Genomic DNA, 25,142 nt, shown 5'->3' with positions numbered 1-25,142 from the left:
ATGAGTTACCAATCTATTCTATATGAACTTTTGTGAAAATGTTACGTGAATTGAACTTAAAAGCATGTTTTTCGAAAATCAGTTTTTATTTGTATGAGAAACTGTACACAAAAATGTAAAATACTTTCACAACAAACAATTTGAAGAAATGTTTGTTACCTAAATCTTACAGTTAAACAGGTACAAGAAGAAAGCAGGTAAATACTTGATCAATAATAATGCATACGTAGGCTTAAGTATAAGTACTGTTATTTTATTTTCAAGTAAGTAAATAGCAATAGGAAGGTACATGAAAAAATTATGATGATTTCAAGAAGTTAGATAAGTACGTCCGTAGGTACGATATCTTATAGGAATGAAAAATTATCAAGATTGCTCAAAAAGATGGGTATTCTTATCATTGTCATTTACAATTAAATAGGTAAGTTTTAAAAAACGCGATTTTAAAAGCGAATAATATTAAAATTCTTTTTTTTTAAAGTCTGGTTTTTAGGATATTAACGCTATTTACGATATTTTTTCGCCATTATTTGTTCGTTCACTGAGGATTATTTCGCCACATGTCCCAAGAGTTACTCCTCTTAGACCCCATGTTGCAAATTTTGAAGTGACATAACGCTCGATCTGCAACAAAAGTTTTAATTTACGTAGACTAGTCATTTTAAAACAATACATAACATTTTTTCTAAAAAAGAAAAAACTGCTCATACGATTTGAACTGTCGTGAGTAGGTAAGTAGTTTCGACGAATTAGGTATTCAACGTGGTTGGTACCCGGTACTTGAAAAAGGGACGCCCGGACGCCCGTTTAATACGGCGCCAATGAACTATGTTGGTATTTGAGAAGAAAGGGTAATTGCAGAAACATCATTATTCATCCTTGATGTTTTGATTAATAGGTCTTTACAGAAGTATAGGTAAGACGGCAATTGGCCATTCGCCCGCCCCTTCATTTTGCTAATAAAATGCTCAATTTTATGGATAAGGTAAGGTACCGTAAACTGGGGTAACATTGAAGGATTTTTCAGAATTTTTCATGTTTAGAGGTATGAATGGCGGAGGTAGGGGAAATGTGTGTAGTGCTTTTGATAAAGCTATGTCAGCACTACGTTTTGGCGGTTATAGAAGTTGCCTACCTTTTTCCTGTCAGGCGCAAAAGCCAGAAGAAGTGCCCTTCAAAGTTACCCAGCGTTTGGGGTAACTTTGAAGGCACCTTGAAATGTGCTTCGCTCAAGGTCAAAAATTATCAAAACCATGAATATTCACTTCTTGGTCACTTTATACGCGTCAAGCACCTACAAAATGATCCATATTCACAATTGAACTTATAAAAGAGTGCTAGAAATTGATAATTTGAAATTTTTCAAGTTTTCAGGAGTTTTTCATGCAATTTGGCCAATTTGACCGAATTCCATGATTTTTCGATGATTTTAGGGCTGTTTTTCAAGTTTTCACATCATTTTTAACAAGTTTTCAAGCATTTTCGTGCATTTTTGGCCAATTTTACTGAAATTTCATGATTTTTTCATAGCCTTCAAAGTTACCCCAGTTTGAATATTATTTTTTTACTCCTCAGGGAAGAACTTTGGCACATGAACAAATGCATTAATTTGTAGTCAGGAGGTGTACCAACACATCTATAATGTCACTTGACTCATTATTTGAAAATTCAAAATTTCAGACACCAAGCTTTTCACATTAATCGAAATCAATTAAAACACCACTTTTTTTCACTTGCTTTTTTATTGGTGTTGGAATCACTAGTTGAAAATGATAAAACAGGAAAAATAACTGCCAAAGTGTACTCTATCCATTCCCAGTGTCAGAATTGCTCCATTCTTCATAGTTCCACCGTAATGGAGCATAATGTGATGAAAACCCGCACCCTTCAATGTTACCCCGCGATTTCAATGTTACCCCAGTTTACGGTAACAACATTTTTGTGGGTGTTGATTCTTTCGCGCACAAATCGTATTTCACGTAGGTAGATGACGAGTTCGGTGTATAAACTGCTCAAAAAGAAAAATGTAGATACCCAACTTTTTTTTAGCCATTTTAATCTTAGAAAACCTAAAATTTGAACACAAGTATTGAAATGGCTTCAAAAATCTTTACCAAATGAATGAAAATCTTACATTTATCCCATAAACTGTCTTAGTAGCTATTTAATTCATTTTCTTCGAAAAAAAAACTTCTTTGAATAAAAAGAAATTTAGGTAACCCAAAATGAAATTTGAACGTGAAGTGAAGGGGCATGAAAAAAAAAGGGTAACTTGTAAGGTTACCTATTTATGTAATTACGTTGAAGTGCAAATTGCTCTTTGTTTTTACAAGAGCAAAGGCGTAAGATAAATCCTCTTATATAAAAATGGTTTCGTTTCTTTTTAACATTTTTAACCGCATTCGTGTTCTTAGTTATTTTTAGTCCTTGTTTTCATTTTCTGATCTGGAATGAAAAATAAAAAAGTACTCACGATATCCTCGTTTGCGTTTAACTTCGTCGTTATTTAACCAGGCAGATAAGAAGCGCAATACTGCGGTAGAACCTTCTTCACCGGTTGGGTCTGGAAGATCATTGACTGCATTTTCCCATCGTTCGTCTTTTACGTTGAATTCTTTATTCTGTTCCTGCGTTTGTTTCCAAAATTTAACAAACATTTCTAAAAAATGTGGATAGTACGTACGAAATTTCTCGTAATCTTTCTCCTACAAAAAAGTAAACGACGAAATACTGAATAAGTTTTTCTGTTGCTTATTCTTTTATTTCATCGTGCGTTGTTTTAATATGAAAATATTCAATGTACCCGAAGGATTTTATCAATTTTTTCAATCAATAAAATAATATCTTCTTTAGAAGGATTCTGAGTTTCTTCCGCTAATGAACAGTCTAATGTGAAAAATAATGTGAAAACAGTCGCCATCAGTATGTTTTTCATTATGCCACCTAAAACAAAAATAAATATTTCCAACCTTAATGATGATTGGTCAATATTGTGAGGTTTTTACATAGGTAGATATTTGATTCGAGGAAATTTAAATATTCTGTAATAGGCAGATAATAGGTATATTCGCTGTCCTCTCAATAGGTGCCTGCTGCCTTTGAAAAAATTCATCTCCCTCTAAATCACCAACAGCCCAAAAATCATTTAAGTTTCACAGATACGTGGAAATCAGAGCCATTCTACGAGTTGAACACGTGGGAAAATATTTCAAAAAAATCGTACCAATGCTTTATTAAATTTTGTTAAAAATGAAAGGGATTGTACGTATTAGGTAGACATTGGATAAACATCTATTATTAATAGAGCTCGGATTTTTATGATTTGTCATATTTTCATTCATCGCAGAAGATCGTGCATATCCTATGGATTTTTGCGAATCATACAAATCTGAGTAAAATGAGCCCAACTTGTTAGTGCATATTTTGCATATTTTGGGTATAAATGCATATAAATGCATATTTTAGCCATTTTTAGCGCATATTCGTCATATTTTGGCCATTTTTTCCATTTTTCAGTCATATTTTGGAAATGTTGGCCAAAACATCGTTTTTTGGTAGTATTTTTCATTAAAAATCGAAAAACTCAGGGGAAAAAATTGAAAAAATGATTTTTTAATTTCTTTTTACCACGTTGAGGCGATTTGTATGTTGACCTAAAATTGATTATTCAATGTAAAATTGAAGACTTAGACCTATTTTTTTTGAATTTCTCAATTTTCTAGCCTTCTCTTCACCTTTAAAATGAAAAATCCTTTCTATAGATACCCATATTGATGTTGCATAAAAGTGCATATTTTGATGGATAAGGGCATATTTTGTCATAATTTGATCAAAATAAGTGCATGTTTTATGCGCATAAAATGATTTTTTAAGCGCATAAAAATCCGAGCTCTAATTATTAATATGTACATTTGCTGTTTAACCTATCACAGTGGAATTTCAAATATTCAGTACAGCTTCCGCATAATGTACAATGTACATATGTTTTCCCTCTCCTACCAATTTCTTGTAAAAAAGTTTGCCTACCTATTCTTCCTACGCCACGATATTTTCGTTTATGCGAACGACTTCTCGCAATATCTTAAAAATGCTTTTATCTTTTATTGGTTTACATTTTTACATTAGATACACATTTTATTCGCTTGAAATAGGTACGTTTGAAATTTATAAAACAACGAATCCGACTTGAAAATCATTTTATCGAAACTACATGCGCGAGTACTTTATTTTGCATTGGAGAAATGTCATCGTTGTGAACGAACTTGATCATCATTGTGCACCTGTAACTATTTTCCAATAGCTCTTACAATTTAATTTATTTTCTTTTTTAAAAACCGAATAGGTGTCGTTTGAATAAAAGTTGTTTTTCCCACTAGACTTTCATTAGAAAGACTTTTAACGCTCGACAGTTATACCTATTATTTATTGAGATAGGTAAACTTGTAACAAGATAGTGTTTTTATTTCAAATTTCATTGTTGAAATAAGACTTGGTTATCAATGCAACTTAATGTTCTGGTACTAAAAGGTTTCCAAAATTATAAGACGAAAATGTGCAAGGATGAAAGAAGTACCTATTTGCCTGCCTGCCTACACCAGAGCATGTTTTTTCTTCGAGTTTCTTTTTTATGAACGAATTTCCTTTTTGAAATGGCCATTATTATCATTGTTTTGATTCTAACGAAATGTTTGTATCGGATGTTTAAAAACCATATTTTCGAGTTTATTATTCACTCGTGTCTTACTTATTCTTGTTTTCCAAGTTAGATTACCACCGTAAATAAAATTTAGAAATATCTGCTCGACGATTTCATCTGCTGTAGCCAGTGGATTTTATGTGATGAATCGATAATTTTCAGTAAAAGTTGAACAAAGGTCTATCTACACGACACACTTCACGTAGGTAGCAATAATAATGGTAGAGATCGTATCATTATCTCAAGTAGGTACCTTTACTTGCACAAGTCACAATAAGTGTAAACTTCTTCGCTTCCCTATTTTCCTTTTGATGAGATTAACATTCTTTTTTTTTTTTAGTTTTCCTACGAAGAAAACATTTATAGGCAGTTACCTACCTACCTATACATATGTTTTATTAGGTTAACCCCTGTCTCTCATAATTTTTTTCATGGAACTAGAGGGATCTGCCTTTATCACTGGGAATATAGATACATGAGTTTCTAATTTATTTAATGCAAGATTTTAGCATTCCTCGAAAGATCTTGATTTCGTGAACTAGGTATTCTCCAAATAGATAGGAAAACTTTTGGTAAAATGACGTAGCAATGTGTGGAATGTCTGAATATCCAATTATCAACTTTGTTCGCGACATTGAAATGTGTCGTGGATTTCAAGCCGAAAACTACAAATATTGAAGTTGACTTGAATTCAAAATGATCTAACTCATTCGGGAGTGTCTAAAATGCAAAATTGATGTGTGTTGCATTGCGCAATGTGCATAGAAACAAAAAACCACTGATGGTGGGTAGGTAGGTATACATACTTGAGTATGAACACTATTATCGTTATTCCATAATATTACATACACAATGGTACTCGTACCTAGTTACCTATGTACATACATATGTACCTACTTCATTAATTTTTTTTCTCAAGAACTTAAAAGGCAGGCGAAAAAAAGTTGAGAATTTTCAAGTACCTATTCAATTTTAAAAAATTTTTCCGATTTTTTCTCAAGAAGGCGAGGTTTAAGATGTTTATAATTTTATGGATAAGTATAATACCAAATGTTACCGAATTAATTATCACCAAAAAAATTTAATCCCGGTAGAAAAAGTGAGAATTTGCGACAGAGAATCAAAACTGAAAAATTATGCCGCTTCTAGAACAAGGTCCAATGTCTCTGTGTGCACCAAACAGTATAAACACACGAAGAATTGATTTCATTATTACTTTCAGCTTAATGCATTATAAAAGCATTTAAGTTAGTAAATCTAAAATGTATACTCTTGGATTTAATTACGAAATAATAACCATCCAATATTCACGACGGAAATGCCATTATTGGATATACCACATACCTACAGCTATATTGTAGGTAGATAATTCCTACCCGCGTAAGAGCATTATTATGAATACGTACCAACGTGATCTTTTTACACTTACACCTGCGATACTTGCTAAGTTAATTTTTTGAGGTATATTTATTACGATATACCTATAGGTACGAGTAAGTGAATGCTTCTTAAGGAAATTAATTTTTTTTCTTTATAACATTGTAAAAACCTTGAGCTTGGATGTTTAAAAATACAAGTACCTACCTACCTAAGTAAATGTACGATGTAAATGCCACGTAGGTATCTAGAATATTTTTGCTTTCTTTTTAGATCGTATATCATGAAAGTAAATTATTTACTCTGCGGTATATTTTAAAATAAATGCTAATAAATTCTAAAACTATCATATATAGACTAAGAAATATGAATATCTATGGTACCCAGCTTGCACAATGACTTTTCTAACATAGGTACGTACCTACGTACTACAGTTGACTATGGTTGATGGAAATTTCCTTTTAAAAAAAAACTAAAAATGCAGAAAGGTGGACTAGGGCTGTGCTAAGGGAGGAATCAGCAACGTTCAAGATTTATATTCCTATCTTTCAAAGACTGATACAAATAGACATATAATAACGAGCCTAATCGTTTATAATGAAAATTTCCATTATGTGAGTAAGTGTTTAAAATTATACACCTAAATAATGATCTCCAAGACAAACAACGGAATGGAGACGAATAAATATAGACCCTATAAGTGTATGTGTTTAAGTTAGGTGGACCACCACATCAGCCATTTTTTTAAAAAAAAAGTTTTAATTAAATTGAAAATTACTTCTTAACTTTTATCAGTGGCACTACGCAACGTAATTTATTACAACAAGATTTTGTTCGAAAGTCTAAAATTACACTGTTATCCTGGCAACTGAAACTCAAACAATTCACGACGAATCAATGATAAATTTCTGCATTGCAGCATTGGTCACGTTTTGTTGTCCAGCCTGCGACATAATATGAAGATCATTGGCGAATAATTCTTCAACATTACGTGAGTAAAGTTTCTTCGGTAGAAGTTCATAATAAAAATATTGCAATCGTGTTTGGTGTTAGATTAACTTATGGACAATTTCTCCAATGAAACTTTCAACGATGAGATGATTTCACAGATTTTATAGCTTATAGCTCAAGATTTCAAGTACAAATGTGCAAATGTATATGATTGGATGAAATGTACATAGAAGAGGCAACTGAACAAATAGTTGTCTGATTTTAAGAGCGTGTTCAGAAATTTAATTACCTACACGAGTGATAGGTATAGGTAGGTTAGGTACGCGAGTAGGGAAATTAAAGATTGCATTTACATTGTGTGTAGGTAAGTGTAAGTATCTATCTAATTTTTGTTCTTAATTCGAAAAAGTATACATTGCATCATACGTAATTTGATTAAAATTGAGATGACTTCAGGAAAAAGAAGAAATACAATACCATAATCTTTTCAACGCACATTTACTGCAGCAAAGTTCTTCGATGTTAAAACGTAGCATCCACCACCTCCTGCTTTGATAAATAAAAAATACCTTGATATCATTTCTCCATCGCATCTTGAATATCAAAATTAATGTTACAATTGATTTTGCTTCCAGGGAAAAATTTAGAGGTAATAGGTATTATACTTTCATCCAAAGGCTAAATAGGTATCAAAAAAGTGAAGTAAAAACAGCAATTTGTCAGATGACTCTTCAGATTTTTCCATTCATAGATATAGATTATAGTAGGTATGTAAAAGGTAGGTAGATCACTATAGGTACCAGTGACATTTCTTTATTACAACAGAGTATTTTTTTTTCTTGGGAAAAAACTGTACAATTTTTAATGAACATGATACCAATCTTGGTATTTTAAGCAGAAACAGGATTTAAAATTTCCAAAAATTCAGCTTCTGGTTGTTTGCTGCATGACCTGCTGACAAATAAAAAATAAGTTGCGCCAAAATTTCCTTAGACGGTATGCATCCTCAATCCACATAGGTACAAACTTTAAGACGTACCTATTAAGAAAGTACAAAATTTTGAACCCAATTGTTTATTAAATTTGTTGTACAAAACTTCATTCGGCAAAAATACCGATTCGAGGTTTTTTCGTCGAAATTTTAACAACTACCTACCATCCTACCAGTAGTTTCAAATTTTGATAGATAAAAAGTTGAAAGTTGAAAAAATTTTGAAAATTGGTATCATGGTGCATTTTTTTTACCTAGGTAGGTAGTAGGTACTCATCGAAATACATCAAGCTGTGTATACTTGTGCGGAGAGGAATTTGATTTGTATTGGAGCCCTATGGCACAATACTTTAAGATAGGCTAACTTTATAGGTACCTATAATGTCTGAATGGTCGTAGTTTTCATTTTATTCTTAGCCAAAGCAGTCATTTTAATCTTTTCTCAACACTGTAGAACATCTCAGGTAAATTTCAAGTAGGAAAAAGATGCAAAATTTTTATTATTACAATAAAAAGCTTTCCTCGGCGATTTCTTTTTCTGCGTTGTTCAGACCGTAATAACTTCATCTCGTTTTTTAAAAAGTTATGCTATTAGATAACGAATAGCTTTTATGCTAATGTTGAAATTATGAAAACAATGTTTCCTTATTAAGTTACCGATAATAAGATCAATATTTGAAATTTACTCAATTTTTGTTTAGAAAAATACATTTTTATCTAATTTACTTAGCTAGTTGATTTTTTATAGTTTTAATTGAAACATTATCCATTAATTACCTATGTATACTGTACCTATCGATAATCAAGTACCCCGGTGTTTTCTTCTCAAAAAAGAAAACTTTTGGTAGGGAAAACGCTCTTTTTGAAAATTACGTCAACATTTTTGAAACTATAGGCATGCCTACAATTTTTTTAACGATTTCTTTCTAGTTTCTTTCTTCTTCTCTTTTTTTTTGCTTTTTACAAATTATAAAATAAATGAACTGTGATGCAAGCATCGTGAATTTTCCGAACATGGGAACACAACATTTTTAAAAAAATATTTCAATTAAAAACAGTAAGATTTCTTGAGAGATAACACGAATAAAGACAACACTGCAAAAGAAAAATTTTAAAATGGTAATTATCAATCACAAAAAAATGTGTAGTAGGTATTTCGGGTAAGCTATTCTGGTGTAAAAACAACTGTACTAATCTTTTTTCACGTAGGTGAATACAAAAAAACCCAAGCATAGACTTGAGAATTGAACAAAAGCCAACACTACATCTGAACTTGTGGATAGACATGAAGACTATAACAATGTGAAATTCAATTTCAAGAGCAGGTACATCAACCCTTTCTCGTTGCATCGCAATGCAACGCAACCAGTTCATGAGTTCACTATGAAACGAAACTGAGGACACGTTCATGGCATTTCACTTTTCACGAACAATGCTCATTAAAATTCACCTAATGGTATCGATCACGCCGAGAAGTTAACAGGATCGTGCTCAAATTATTCCTCATCTCGTGTGCGAATTTGAACTCAATATCTCAATTACAGCGCCTTCAATCGTGTTCACAACATTTTGATCACATATTTGTACATATGTACATACCTCCATACATACTCGCACATGCTTACATAAGGGATTTAGCGGGCGAAAACAATACTATTGCAACGTTGTAAGGAAAGTAAAAACAACGTTCTCCCTAAGGCAATAGGATTCTCTCCTCTACTCATTTCTCTCGTATAGCGGAAAGCTTTAAGATGAGTGGCACATGCATTAAAAATTTATGTGCACAATATACAAATATTTAAGTGCATTTGTCATCTTGAATTGATTTAGCGCAATCGATTTAAGGAATATTTCAAGTTAGGTACCTATACCTATACGTTACCAAAATATGATTTTTAATTTGAATTCCGAAAAAAGAAAATACGTCCAACCCTTAGGGATATAATTGAACGATATTGATTAAATAAACAAAATGCACAACTTCGCAAGTTTTATTATTTCAAACCGTTTTAAAATGCTGAAAAATTTTACGTAAGAAAACAATACTTCTGTAACGCAGGCCTATCATGACTGCATAGAAAAACTCAAAAATGAAATGCTGAGTTTATATGAGTTGAATTTTGCTGGTGGGTATAGCCCGTAGCTGGGTACCTACACATAATTCTATTATTAAAAGGATTTAGGTACCTACCAATTTCTATTACTAACGAGCATTTTTAGTTTTATCTAATTAGTGAGATTCATTACGAGCCTAATGGGGGTATGTGGATGAATAAAGAATATACTAGGTGAATGAAATTCAATTAATACCTACTAAAAGACTGAAACAATGTAGATACACTTGATAAAAACCTGGTAGTGGTCATAGATGGGTTACCGATGTAAATGCAAAAATACATATAACGTCGTTTTATTGATCACGATGAAGCTATGAAGTACAAATTTTATCATCAATTTTAGGTTCTTCCAGGCCTACATATGTAAAATTATGTCTCACCTACTATGTATAATTAAAATTTAAAAAAAAAATCAAATTGTGGTAGGAGTGTAAGGTACCTCGTGTATACCTAAGTAGGTACACAAAAGAAGTATAAAACATTTAATTTTATTAAAATCATCAAATGGATTAGTTTTTTTTTACATTTTAGAGATAGATAATAATGAAAAAAAGGTTTTTTAAAATTCTCCGAAGTACGTGTCAAATCATTGTTCAGAAAAAATACGGGAAGAGGAAAACTGAGCTGAAATGAAACCGCCTTGAACGTGATACTCTCATAATTAACGTTATCATCTTATCAATGTAGGTACGTAATATGTACCTGGACCCACTTACGATATTTCATTTCTCATTATTCATCGGTATTTTCGCAAATAAAAGTTTCAAAAAATAATTTCCAGCTTGGAGGATTTTTTTTGTTCAAGCAAAGCACCATGTTATAATTCGAATCAGGTTAATTTTTTTTCAGTTTTTTTCAATAATATACCCAACGTCTCGAGAATTGAGGGAGAAGATATTTATTCGTTAAATCGTAAAATGTTTTGGTTTTTGTTAAAGTTGATCTGACTAAAAATAACAGTTTTTCGCGCGTATTTATATGCGGTTTAGGTATTGTTTTGCAAAAATTATGCATTGAAAAATCTGCACATTTTACTCTTATCGTTCTACCAGCATGAACGAAAATCTGAATTTTTCCTTTATACATTTTTGGAATAAAAAGATATTGACACCCGGGAATAAAAAGAAATTTAATTTTTTAATTTTTTTTTTTAAATATTTTGCATAAACTTACGAGCACTCTTTTTGTTGAAATTCTTAGATTTGAGATTTTTCTTAAAATAAAAATGCATCCCTTACCGTTTTATCAAATTATATAATATTAATACTGAAAAAATTGGATCAAATTTGCAAGCAAAAAAAAAAAAAAAATTATAAAAATTCATGATCTTAAGTATTTACTTTTAATTTCAAAAATGTCACATTATTGGTTCAAAATTTCCTTGCTGTTTATCAAAACGTTTTTCGGATCGTTGAGGCAATGAAAAGAAAACATCAATCAAGAATTCACGGACATTGATTCACTTTACGAAGCGTACCAATACCAATAATATTCGCGGAAATACAATTAAGCTGCATAAATACTATCAATAATAAGTTTAAAAAGTTTGTTTATGAAAATGATCTTTGTCTCGTAATTTTTAATGGTAAAATGATAATAGGTAAGTAATAAACGTCGCAATTAAACAATAATTATTTCTCGAAGTACCAAAATAGGTACATATTTATAAATTATAATTTTTAAAAAGCTGAAATTTTAAAAAGTTTCGGTATCTTTACATTTTATTATGAGTATGTAGGAAGGTTAATATACGTAGGATAGATACGTGAAAAAATATTACCTGTGTTTTCAAAAATTATTCAACAGTGTTCAACATACGTTTCCCTCAAATGCGCAACAGATAGTACAGAATGAATTTCTCGATGTATCGTTTCCCTATTTTATATAGGTACCCTTACCTGACCCCAGCATTTAGATTAACCGGAGAATGATTTCGCAATTGTCTGGCGTACTCAAACCCACGTTAAAACGGTGCTGCCATCTTAAAGTGTTTCTAGAGACCTGATAATAGTGGTGTTTTAATTCTTGAGATTGAAATGGTAAAAAGGCGAGTGGAAAATTTTATTCGTCTGCTTGTATTTATTTTTTTTATCATAATGAAATATTAATTTGTCCAACGGTTACTAGATAGATGGATATTGAAGTTTTTTAAAAGCATTAAATCTATTTCTTATAATTAGGTGTCTTCATTATGTGCTTATTGGTGCTATGATAATTTCCTACCGATTTTAAAAATGTGAACGGACCTTTTTAAATACGTATGTACCTACCAATTGAAAGTTGTGGTTTCGTCTAAGAAGCAGTACAGGTTTGAATTTAAAAATTGACATCTCAAACCTTAAATTATCAATCATGGAGTCTTCTTTCACATGAAACTTTTACTTACCTATGACTAATGGTCCTTTACTTCACATTCAGTCAATCAACTCAAATAATGAATTTATACATATAGGTACACGCATACTTGATTAATTTCTAAAATTATTATTTATTCTCTGCTCCTTTGAAACAGGTCCTTAACTTTTGAGTGTAAAATTGTTCAACAATTGAAAGGAATTTTCATATTATTGAGCGGTAGGTAATAAAAAGCGCGCTTTTATTTTTTATGTTGAGACAAAAAAATTGTAGGTACCTATCGGTAAAAAAATTTGAGAAATGTGTACTATTGGTCCAACAATAAAACAATATTGCAGATTAAGTAAGTATTTGCATAAAACTCATATACATACTCGTAGATACGTAGAAGATTATCTATACGTAATTAAAAAATCATTTTCAACTGTTAAGAATGTTTGACGCGGGAGGTAGGGAATTTGTTCATGAAATGATGCTTGAGTATAAAATGTTTTTTACAGCAAGTAGGCTATACCCATCGTGTGCGTGTATAACACTTTAAATATGTACCTACATTTAAATATTTCCATGATGAAGGGGAAGTATCACTTTACTTTTACTGTAAAAAGTGTTATATACTTAATGTACTCGTATGTATTATTTTCATTTTGGATAGGTAGGTATACCATATGCAAGTGTTTTTTCAATTAGATCCATCCACGCACGTAGACTCATCAACCTACTACTACATACAAATGCTTGTTTTCGAAGTATGTACCTACAATAATGTAGGTAATTTCATCATAGGTCACAAAATACGCATTTATTCGGTAGAATGTCTCACTCATTTTCCAAGATTTTGAAACTGTAGAACCTACGTACCTGTGGGGTTGATGAAAGTAAAAAAATGAATTTAACATGTTGGTTAAACTTTATCTGAAGATTTGAATAAATAAACAAGGCAGTTCGAATATTTATTGAAAGAATAACAAAAATCGATATCGTTTCACGCTATAATGAATTTTTTCAAACTTATAAAAATACCTTACAGAAAAATTTGTCTAAATATGAAAGAATAATTTTCTGAAGATGGGTACCTATTTATTTATTTTTTTATTTTGTATGGCTGAATAAAACTTTTCGCTTTATTTTTTTCAATATTTATGAACTTTTTCAAGAATAGCGGTTGATTGCGCGCGGTTGGTTAGAAAAATAAACAGTATAGAAAACGTCATTTTTTAAAATACGGATTGGTATTTACTGGAGGTCTCCTCCGCAAACCTTCAGTCGTTGGCGGCAGATGACGAGAGAATTTCGATCAAAACTTTTCACACGAGAATGCAGTTCAGTAACGCTGGAAGCTTACGCGCTTAGCTTGGGAAACCGTACCTAGTTTAAAACGTTTTCAATTTGTCCAATTATTTGAAAACGAAAACCTAAGTGTTTTGTGTGTTAATTATAATATATATATGGCTTGTAAAAGTACAGAGCATATGAACCTGTACGCGAGGTAAATTTCAAAACATAAGAATTTTCTAGTGACACGTTGACAGCTAATGGCTTAATAATGCGGTTGTGCTGTTCATTTCATTGCGACACTGACTCTAGTATGATGAAGAAGGGTTTCTTCTTCTTTGTCCAAGTCGATATCTCCACTTTGAATATTTTCGAGAAAATTGCTTTTACTACTCAAAACTTACGCGATCACCTAGTAACAGGGTTATCTACTTCTGCACATACAACGAAGTTACCTACGCTTAAAATATAAGATGGGCAGAGGCACTTAAGGTAGATACGGTATGCCTATGCCTAAAAACCAGTGATAGAGCCAGCATTTTTCATAGGGAAAAGCAGAACAAGATTTTCAAGTACATACCCATAAAAAAGTCGAAATTTTATATAAGCTTCTAAACATTTTTCATAGGTATTAGCTTTAGGTACGAAAATCTCAAAAAAAACAAAGACGAAATTCGAAAATTTTTTAAGTAAAAACTTGTTCATAAGACGAAAAACGCACTTGAAACCTGAAATTCATCTGTGTTTTTGACAGACTCAACGCCGTCACCTTTGACAGTGTCCTAATTCCTAAATTGAAACAGTTTTGTGCCGGACAGTCAATGTCAATATTTCACGATTTCACGATACATGTACCTACGTAAATTTAAAACTTGCATTTGTGTTGAGTTGAGTTGATACTAAGTATGTTTTTTTTACACGGATTCTCGAAAATCTGGTTTTTGAGACGTTTTTTGAATCTCTTTTTTAAACACTTTTTAGGTCCCTACCACATACTTTCAAAACATTAGAAGTCTTCTCTCTTCAAGTAGGTAAAATCCAAAATCCATTTTCAAAAGCTACTATCCCAGCAGATTCTCGTGGATTTTAAATCTGCCAAAATCCAGATTCTCGAAAAGCTGCCTAAATCCATGTAAAAAAAAAAAAAACAAAACTAAGTACTAGGTACTTACGTATTTTTTACCTTTTGGCATAGGTATATCGAAAGCTCACCGAAAAATTTGTTACACCTCGATTTCAAAATCAATTCAAGTCACAAAAATTTTAATTAAAAAATTTGATTTGTTCGAATTTTAATTAATTACACTACCTGTTGAATTAAAATAAAAAGAACCTAAAGTAGGTAGTTCCATTTTCATTTTTTCGACTCAGATGAGAAAGACTACCTGTACTTAACTTACAGAGTGCCCAATAATACCGTGTTCATTAAAAATATGGGTTGGCAACGTGAAATAGATAGATACATATGATTGGTGAAATGTTATTACTTATTATCTCAGTCCAACAACCAAACTTTGTTAGGGGTTCATGATATTTCTGGGCACCCTGTATTACCTAGTGCTTTTCGATGTCCATGTCGCTCAATAATCTGATCAATCATAAAAACTAGCTGTTTCGCGTATTTTATGCTTTAAAGTGTAATTAATTATAATTCAAACAAATTTGACTAGTACAAACAGGTAATTTAAAATGTTAGGTAATGACTAGTTAAAATTAAATGCATGTTTTTGATTTTGCCTATAGTCTGATGAAATGAGTTTTTCAAAAATAAAAAAATGGTAACTTGTATACTACCCTACCCAATGGCCAATATACTTGTCTTGACTAAGCACATTAAAAATCAAACAAAATTTTGATTCCCAAGTTTGTAATGAGCATCATGCCAATTTTTCAACATTATCAGACCATTCACAACTAAACTTGTCAAAGGAATGCACGTGGACGTGGTAAATTTGTCGTCAAGAACAGAGCCTACACCAGGCTTCAAAATTAGTAAGCGCTTACCTCTTTCAGCACTAGAATCGCTAATGTCGACATTGTCAACCTTCTCCGTACCTGGACTTGGACCGTGACGTCCGTGACCGTTGGAAGCAGTTTTCTTTTTATTTTATTTTTCTCAAATAATAAAAAATGGGTGAAGTAACAATTTATTAACGTTACGGCAAAGAAAGATAATTAAAGTTTCTATTTGTTTTTTACGAAGTATGATATAAAAACTCGAAAAAAGACAAACACGGAAAAACTTGAAGAAATCGAATTATCATGTTTTGCTGTTTTGCTTTTGCAGAGTTGCAGCAGCCGGCCCAATAGGAAACTAGACCTTGTTGAAAAATGTTACTGACATTCAATTTCATTCATCTTTTCGTTTACTTTTACTCAAAGTTATAAGGAGAATTTGTCAAATTTCACAATTTCAGATCTCACAGTACGTGTTTGTACGGAAAAGTATTCATGTGATGTGTAAATTTGAATAAATCTATCATCTTCTGCACAGTTGACGTAAGTACAGTTTTGTGTACACGATTTTACTAGTCCAAAATGATCTTCAATTGTACGATCGGCGATGCGGTAGTATCATGTCGATTAATGTACATCCTTGTCGGTCTGTTACCAAACTATTATACAAGCATCGCATCAATTGTTATTATCATAGAGTAGACTGGATAGCATTATGTACCAGTAAGGTTTGTTTTGTAGTGATATGACATTTTGTTCATATTTCAGTAAGATGAGTGATAACGAAAACGCCGAATGCGAAAATGATCCTGATATCGTAGAAGAACCAGAAGAAAAGTTGTTCAAGGTGGAACTTGCTAAATCTGGACGGTCCAAGTGCAAGAAATGCAAAGACTCCATTAATGCGGGTTCACTGAGAATAGCAAAAATGGTAACGAATCCATTTGGCTCGGGGAAAATGCCCGCTTGGCATCACGTGGCTTGTCTATTTGAAGCCTTCAAAAAACAACGAGCTACTACTCCAAAAATAGAGAAGATTGATGATATGGAAGGATACGAACTTCTGTCGGAAACTCAACTAGAAGAGGTTTTCAAATTTTTACCCGATGGTATAGTAAAATTGTTTTTTTAACCGATCAAAATGCAGCTGTCATATCCAGTATACGTACAGCATTTACCATGTGAATGTTGATTTCAGATGCTAGAGCTCAATGGAAGAAAAATTGTTCGGAAATTAGCAGCGAAAAAGCTACTTCAGAGAAACGTGAAAAAACCAAGTCTTCGGTATCTTCTAAAGCTGTTGATTACTCTCATAAAGACAACTCTTTGAGGGAATTCAGAAAACTTTGCCTTTCAGTTGCTAATGAAAGTAGTTATTTGCGTAAAATCAATATTATGCGAAACTTTTTCCAGAAAGGCACGGATGGACGTAAGTATGAGCACATTATTATATGAGTTAGAGTAGTCTACATATTATTAGTTGGAAATTAAAAAAATTTGTCTATAAAATATGACTTTTACCGAATCATTATTCAATGTGAAACGATGCAATTGAATGATTTTACCTGTATTTGCGATTGCGAATGTATTGTATTTTTCAATGATCGTACGAATGAAGTGTGATCGTTTAGCGGAAAATTCGAGATACAAAAGTACAAGACGGTCGTAAATTGGTATTGATTCATGTTTTGTTGTTGAAATTATGGTGCATAGTGATACACTAAATACACGGTACGTAATGTTCGGAAAATCTAGTGTGTGGATTCCAGAAATAAAAATGTTTCGTGGATTCTTCTCAAATATTACGTTATTGAGCTTAAGTACATAATGATAATATTAATTTGATCTTATCAAAATCGTTGATTTCCGGCCTTAGTACCTCAGAATAGTAAGATGAATCTGAATAAATTGAAATATTGGAACAAAGTACATCAATTCATATGACTAAAAAAAATCTTCATTGGTTCAAAAAAATGTCGCTAGTGCCTAATTTTCAATTTTCTATAAAAGTAACTTCGATGTCTTACCTTTGTTCAATTTTACCATCATTTTGCATTAAATACTTATAACTGCTTAGATAATTACATTACACCTTTCACGAATTTCTCCAACACCTCACATCAACCCAATTACGCTGTTAGTTTATATGTTTATAACAAAAATGTGTGCAATACTTATTTTATAGTATGTATTACATACATCAATTCATTAATTTATGATAATAATATTGTTATCTTCTTTGTTAAAACGAAATCTGCATGCGATTCGGGGTCATTAATCATTTAATAAGGTAATTATCGGAAATTTTTTTTGTTGTGTCCTTTTTTTCAATTCAATCATTTATGATAAAAAAATTTCTTGAAGTTTCGGAAGTAGGTATTTATTTACTACGAAATAATGTTCATAATTATCATGAACTGCCACTACGAGCATTTTTCATTCAGAATGCAAAGCAAACTTGAAAGAATATATTTGTACAAATTCAACAGTTCTCTGACTGTGCTATCTATAAAGACGAATTAACTTTGTAGATTATGCAATCTAATTAATTACGCTATCTGATTTTCATTAGAAATTAGCTTTTTATTAGTTAATTCGAGTTAATTGAATAGTTCGCGAGATGAAATAGGGAAAGGAGAGAAAAAAGTAGAAAACTATTTCAAGATTTTATCTAACGTTGAATTTTATCAACGATGTAAATTAGGTATACCATTGGAGATACGTCGAAGTCGACTTTTATTTGACTGAAGATACGAAATCATTAGAAAAGTAACCGTCAGTATTAAATGTGTAGACTTCGATGTATTTAGTTTTGCTCGTAAAAATTTCAAAGATGATTTCCCAGAAGTTTGCATGTTTCGACTTCCGTGATTGAAGAAAGTGAGTTCGATTTTTACTGCTCGTTTCCTTGAATAAAAAAAGACATTTTTTGTAAAGTTGAATATCACATATTTTTTTTCTCTTATAAAAAATGTTGTCATTTTTAAATCAATTTTCGGCTTAATTATTTGTGTGCGTTGAAGTTTTGTGCAGCATTCTACATTTTTTCACATTTTATTATTTGCAGAACATTAAAATGCATGCTAAGTGCACACTAATATGAACTTTAATTTCAATTTGTATGAATTTCGAGATCAGATGTTTGGATTTTGATATTCTGTTTCAATTTAAAAATGATATATATACTCATTTTTTTTCATTTCAGATTCCTTCAAAGGAGATCTATTCTTATGGTGCCGTTTATTACTGCCTGGAGCTGTAAAAACTGTTTACAATTTACAAAGCATACAATTGGTAAAAATATTCAGCAGAGTGAGTAATTCAAGATTAAATAACAGATATTGTATAGAATATTCATTTGAATCAAAACATCGTTAATTTAAAACGGTTTGGACCGTAATTTAGTTTTTCCGTTCTCTACTTAGTCGTATTATTCGATATCATCTCAATCATCTTCATGAGTATCATTATAGATAATATTAAATAAATTACGAAGCTGACGTCATGAAACAATTATAACAATTTCGATAGCGAGTTTAACTAGTTTAATCTATTGACATGAAGATTTCCTGCGTAAATTTTGAAGAAAAAAAACATCTAATAGAAAAAATATAGGTCTCTATTTTAAACAATTTTTTTTACAAAATAAAAAAAATATATATTTTCCCTGGTGAAATTCTTTCGAGTAACACTACATATGTACCTAATAAATTTTTATATTGCGGAGTCCAGATTTTAGGTTTTTTAAAGTAATTGTCATTGGTATTGATCGTTATAATTTAGTATTGTACAATTCAACAGATATTTCAAACAGATCAAGAGGAAATGTTGAGACATTTGGATGAAGGAGACGTAGCGTTAACAGTAGGCGAATTTTTCGTCAAGAGTAAAACCGTACAACCTGCTGCAAAAAGCACCCTCACTTTAAAAGCAGTTGATATATTTTTAAGGCAGTTATCCGAAGTCACCAAAGAAAATGAACAACAAAAACTTTTGAGCAGCTTCAGTGAAAAGTTAGTAAATTTTGATCGGAGAGGAGGGCCTATGAATTATTTTTCTTGATAGCGGCCGTAATATTGCGATTGAATATATTGCAAAATCGACACGTGTTTGATTGATTTAATGATAATTTTCTTTGGTTTTTCAGATGCACTGCCAACGATTTACAGTTCGCAATTCGTTTCATAAAACACGATTTAAGAATTAATGCCGGACCAAAACACGTGTGAGTAACATTCAATAATACGATAGACTGGTGGTATTGAACTTCAATTAATTTTTGTCAATTTCAGTCTGGAAGCTCTTCATCCCGATGCTTATCAATTATTCAAGACTTGTCGCGATATCGATATGGTTGTGAAACAAATTACCAGTAAAACCGGAGATTCTAGTGAAGGTAAAAATGCGCTGAAAATTGAAATTAAACTTCTTACGCCTGTATCGCCCATGCTGGTATGAAATTATTTTGGTAAAATCTTGTAAAATTCATTTCTTTTTCATGACCTAATTCTATTTTTGTATATTTTAGGCAGAAGCTTGCTCATGTTTAGAATCTGCCATCACAAAACATCCTAATGGACTTTACGCCGAAACAAAATACGATGGAGAACGAGTTCAACTGCACAAAAAAGGAACAGATTTCAAGTTTTTTTCTCGTAGTTTAAAGCCTGTGATGCCTCATAAGGTACTTCATACTAATGTTATTTTGGTCATATTTACCTACTTGAAAATTGCCTTCTAATGCTAATTTGTTTGATATTTCGTAGGTCAACCTTTTCAAAGATTTCATTCCTAGAGCGTTTCCAACCGGAAATGATCTTATTTTAGACTGTGAGGTGTTAATGATAGATACAAATACTGGGAATCCTTTACCCTTCGGTAGCTTGGGTATTCATAAGGTATGTACTTAAGATCCTTTCTTAGTTATTCTTGTCGAAACTAGGATATTTGATAAAATGACAATTTTCTCGTTTGTATCTAGAAAAATGAATTTAAAGATGCAAGTCCTTGTTTATTTGTCTTCGATTGTCTATATTTCAATGGAGAATCTTTACTTGATACGTAAGTACCGTAATTTTTGAATTTAAAAAAAATATAGCTTGTGACACTCATATTTGTGTTTTGAGGGGAAGGTGGATGGAGGTACTGATCTATTGTGTGATTTACCGATTTGGAAAGTTTGAGGGGTGAGATGAATATTATATCATTTCTGTAAAACTTACAAGCCAATTTCAAGTACATAATTATGAAGTTGTCCGAATTGCATTTCTTCCAAATTAAGTAAATGAATTATTGTTACTTTTCAGACCGTTGAAGAAACGTCGAGAAATACTTGAGAAAAATATGATCGAAATTCCGAATCACGTCACTGTTTCCGACGTGAAATTGATTGAAGTACCTACGTATATTTTTTTAAATGTTTTATATGTGGACTCCTCTTTTAAATTTTATCCGTTTGTTGTAGACACTGAAACACTTGGAAATAATGTTGACCAAAGTATTAGATTTGGGTTTGGAAGGACTCGTTCTTAAAGATACGAAGGTTCGTTTTTTATATTTTTTCAAAATATTCTTGTACACCTATTACATCTGCATAAAGTAATATCAACGGCAATCTTCTACAGGGCATTTATGAACCCGGAAAACGTCGATGGATTAAAGTAAAACGGGATTATCTATTCGAAGGGAAAGCTGCAGATTCTGTCGATTTAATCGTTCTAGGAGCCTGGTATGGAACCGGAAATAAGGGTTCGTTATCTATCGATATCGCCGTCTCAAAAATTGAATTTTGCCGGTGATAACTTTATCTAAGAAATGAAATAATTGATTTGCTGCAGGAGGAATGATGTCTATATTCCTAATGGGGTGTTTTAATGAAGACGATGAAAAATTTAAATCAGTTACCAAAGTTCACGGACATGATGATGAAACATTGAAGGCTTTGCAAGTAAGACCGCATTTGAGTACCTATAACATTTGTAATCGTAATCGTGCTTCGAGAACTTTATTTTAATTTTGAATTTAGTCTTTAGATATGGTTAAAATTAGTCGAGATGTGAATAAAGTTCCTCGTTGGTTAGATGTCACAAAAACCATGATACCTGATTTCGTTGCTAAAGATCCGAAGGTTGGTGATGCATTTCAACATGGACATGAATACGTAACGAACATTATTATTGTATTATTTCTTTCTTTTTACCGCGTGCAGAAAATGCCAGTTTGGGAAATAGTCGGGCATGAGTTCACCAAACACGATGTTCATACTGCCGATGGAATTTCAATGCGATTTCCTCGCGTGATGAGAACTCGAGACGATAAAACTTGGGAAACAGCTACCAACTTGTCTGAATTGAAAGTAAGTCTACAAAAGATTGTAAAAATTCACGATAATCGCCTACCTTAGCTTGAATTATTAATTTTGAAAATCACTTCGAATGTGATGCAGGATTTGTACACGATATCCAAGACAAATGCAGCCTCTAAACTTCTGCCATTCTTAAATTCGTATTCTGATTCAAATTGTAGCACCAAAACGACGCCCACAAAGAAGCCGAGAAAACAGAAGGAAAACATAAAGGTATTCAATCTTTTCGTCGCGTTTGCATTATTAATATAGTACGTATTTCCGTTTTGTTTTACACTTCATTTGGTTTTGTGTGTGTTCAAAAAGCGTATCTCATTTAGCGGGAAATTTTTCGTACGAGGAATTAAATTTCATTTTATCACCAGTCACATTTTACGCGAGAAGTATTTGCATGCAAATCTCTGAATAGATTTACGTGTAATTACATACATTGTGACGTCATTTTAAAGTAATGTTATAGGTATGTCAAATAATTGTGATTTTATTCCAGAGCAATGAAACTACGCCTGATAAAATTAAACGAAAAATGCTTCCGGATCTGGTAAATAAAATAATGACATTAGTTTTGTAACCCTAAGAAGGCACATTTTTGATGTAAGTGAATATGATTTTAATTTTGTTTGACAGCCGCTTCCTAACTTATTATCTGGTAAAAGAATAAAATTGGAAAAATCCGCAGCTAATGAAGAATTCCGAAGACATTTCATAGCGTATCCTTTTGATAACTTGCGATCAACACGATTATTGCGTTGTGCCAAGATATCAGGGACTATCCGGTTTTATGATAAGTAACTGGATAGCCTTTGGTATTATGGTAACATCGCAAACTTATTAAATATCGTGTGAACGTTTCATGTAGTTGTAAATTTTTAATTAAAATTTTCCGTATTTTAAGCATGTTCTACGATTATAAGTTCACGTAGTTCTTATTATATCCGAATTAACTATACATTTAGTTACGGCGCCGTAATCACGGACGAAACAAATCAAGCAACTCATAAAGTTGTCTCGGGATCGTTTTCGATAGAGAAAGATAACTTTGGCGAGGTATGTCATTTCTTACTCACTTCAGGTGATTCATTTTCAAAGAAAATCTTGTCCGCCAAGGCTTGATTATGATTCGGAGGTTTAGAAATTCGTTCGTAGCTCTATCGTAGTCGTACTATGAAGGTTTTTATCACCCCTTTAATTACTGGGAGAAATTGAGATCTTGAATCGTGGAATTTTTTGTGATCAACTGTGCTTGTTTCTTGTAAGAATTTCCTAATTAAGATATCAATTATCTATAGATAATTAGCGGTGGTGATGAAAACCTGAAAGTACGTGGACTTCGTTATGACCTCCCGCAAATTGAATGCAGATAAGTAATTTAAAAATGTTCACCCCCCCCGGGGGGGGGGGTAATTGATTTTTTCCGTAGAAGTATCGAAACGATAATCTTCATTAGTTTTGTTAATTATAATTCAAGTAATTTTTTATGGTGAGGCAGATTCATTTTAAAAACTTATTTTTTAATGTAGGGCATGATTATTTTATCGAAAAAATCATATCTTTTCGGTGAAATACATTTGTTTTATCTTTTTCGATAGCTGAGGGAGAGATGTGTCCCACCCCATGACTTCTCAAAATCCAAAATCGATCTTTCCAAGTTGCTTTTTGCTTTTTTTCAATTTAATTTCTTTGTAAAAAAGGTTGAATTACTAGTAGGGAAACGAATCACCTGTTAGTTTAAATTGAATATGTAGATTAATAATTAATTCATCGATTATAATCGATTGTATTACTGATTAGTTGATCATTTTTTTTACAGTCACTAATGATTTAAGCAATTGATTATTTCAAATGTACTTGAAAAACTGAAAATTAAAGGCGGAGTTATTGATCTCAAAATCGACAAATTAAAAAATTTCCATCAATTTTATACTTTGAGTTGACTTGTTTATCGTCATTGCAAAATGTAGGAAAGTTATTGTCTAATAACTATTGTTTCCGTACTTGGTTTTTTGAAAATTATTTGTCTCAAATTTTCAGTATTCAAATCATAGGAAGTTTTTTATACGAATTATATTGGAGTTGATTTTTAAAAATAATAGGCTAGTTTATTCAACTGAGAGAGAAAAAGTTTTTTTTTTTTTAACGATTTTGAGATTTATTGCCCAAGCGAAGCGATGAAAATGAATCAAAATTGTCAAAAGTCACTTTTGCTTCCGGGTTGGATAACATTTTTTCGTTATGGTGGAGATGGGAAAAAAATGCCAATATTGACTTTCAAACGATCAGTATGCGGAAAAAAATATCATCAGTTTGGACAATCCAATCTAGATACGTCAACAAAATTGAAAAATTGAAAAGAAGGGAAGTAAAAGGAAGTTTGAAAATTCAGTTTTGCAAATTTAATAAACCCCCAGCTTATGCATGTGTCCCATATTCAACTTTTCTGAAATTTACTTGTTTTAGAAATTGTAGAAACGTCAAGTACAATAGGTACCTATTTTGATTACGTCTTTTTTTCAGTCGCATTGTGATTGTTAGCTTTTCTTGTAGGTCTAATTTTTTTTGGAAATTTTTCACCTTCGTTTTGCTCAGTCAGAAATTTTGTATGTTATGTTGAAAAAAATTCCACAAATAGTACTATGTACATTCGATTTTTTTTCATTAACAACTCATCGATTTGATTTTTCGATATCGTTGTCTCAATCACTCATCAAAATTATTTTAATAATGATGGAGGGAGGAGAGTCTAAAACCAAACATTTCTATTTGTAATAGTAATAGTGAATTTCTATGTGTTGTTTGAATGTGTTTGTTTTGATGAAGTTCATTCTTCTTTATTGGTTCATTGCTCTAAAAAAATTATTTCATTTTTCAGAAAATTCTCAGAATACAGTTACAGAAGATTGACGAATAATGCTACCTTTGAGTTGGAGAAATTTGTGATATCATTTTTTATTAGTATCGATGTTTTTTTCTTTTTGTAAAAAAGTAAATTAAGTATCAAGTGAGTGTTTGTATTCCTGTGAATAAATTGTAAATTTATATTAAAATATTTTGCCGTTTCTA

General features: G+C 31.7%; 2 protein-coding genes across 5 annotated transcripts; one reads left to right on the top strand and one right to left on the bottom strand.

The window, feature by feature from the left end:
- Nucleotides 1-67: 67 nt before the first annotated feature.
- LOC135831846 (uncharacterized) lies at nt 68-17,859 on the bottom strand. 3 transcript variants are annotated; one of them, XM_065344654.1, is made up of 4 exons: nt 17,746-17,859; nt 2,804-2,943; nt 2,474-2,705; nt 68-624 (listed from the first exon to the last, which is right to left on the bottom strand). In XM_065344654.1, exons 1-4 carry the CDS (start codon nt 17,765-17,767, stop codon nt 539-541), a joined length of 480 nt encoding a protein of 159 aa, XP_065200726.1. In that variant the 5' UTR covers nt 17,768-17,859; the 3' UTR covers nt 68-538. The 3 variants fall into 3 exon arrangements, with proteins under 3 accessions (XP_065200726.1, XP_065200728.1, XP_065200727.1); XM_065344656.1 differs by having other exon boundaries at nt 2,474-2,627; XM_065344655.1 differs by lacking the exon at nt 17,746-17,859 and adding an exon at nt 11,913-12,065.
- Nucleotides 15,919-25,142, top strand: DNAlig3 (DNA ligase 3). 2 transcript variants are annotated; one of them, XM_065344651.1, is made up of 21 exons: nt 15,921-16,261; nt 16,487-16,827; nt 16,917-17,147; nt 18,924-19,030; nt 19,520-19,731; nt 19,866-19,943; nt 20,011-20,170; nt 20,247-20,402; nt 20,485-20,616; nt 20,700-20,779; nt 21,025-21,112; nt 21,183-21,260; nt 21,343-21,466; nt 21,556-21,665; nt 21,744-21,845; nt 21,927-22,073; nt 22,164-22,295; nt 22,573-22,623; nt 22,710-22,792; nt 23,039-23,129; nt 24,952-25,142. In XM_065344651.1, the coding sequence occupies exons 2-21, from the start codon at nt 16,491-16,493 to the stop codon at nt 24,988-24,990; spliced, it is 2,538 nt and encodes an 845-aa protein (XP_065200723.1). In that variant the 5' UTR covers nt 15,921-16,261; nt 16,487-16,490; the 3' UTR covers nt 24,991-25,142. The 2 variants fall into 2 exon arrangements, with proteins under 2 accessions (XP_065200722.1, XP_065200723.1); XM_065344650.1 differs by lacking the exon at nt 24,952-25,142 and having other exon boundaries at nt 15,919-16,261; nt 23,039-24,003.

The sequence above is a fragment of the Planococcus citri genome, chromosome 1 (genome assembly GCF_950023065.1).
Source record: "Planococcus citri chromosome 1, ihPlaCitr1.1, whole genome shotgun sequence".
Classification (NCBI taxonomy): Eukaryota; Metazoa; Arthropoda; class Insecta; order Hemiptera; family Pseudococcidae; genus Planococcus; species Planococcus citri.
This window is presented reverse-complemented; position numbering and strand designations above follow the sequence as displayed.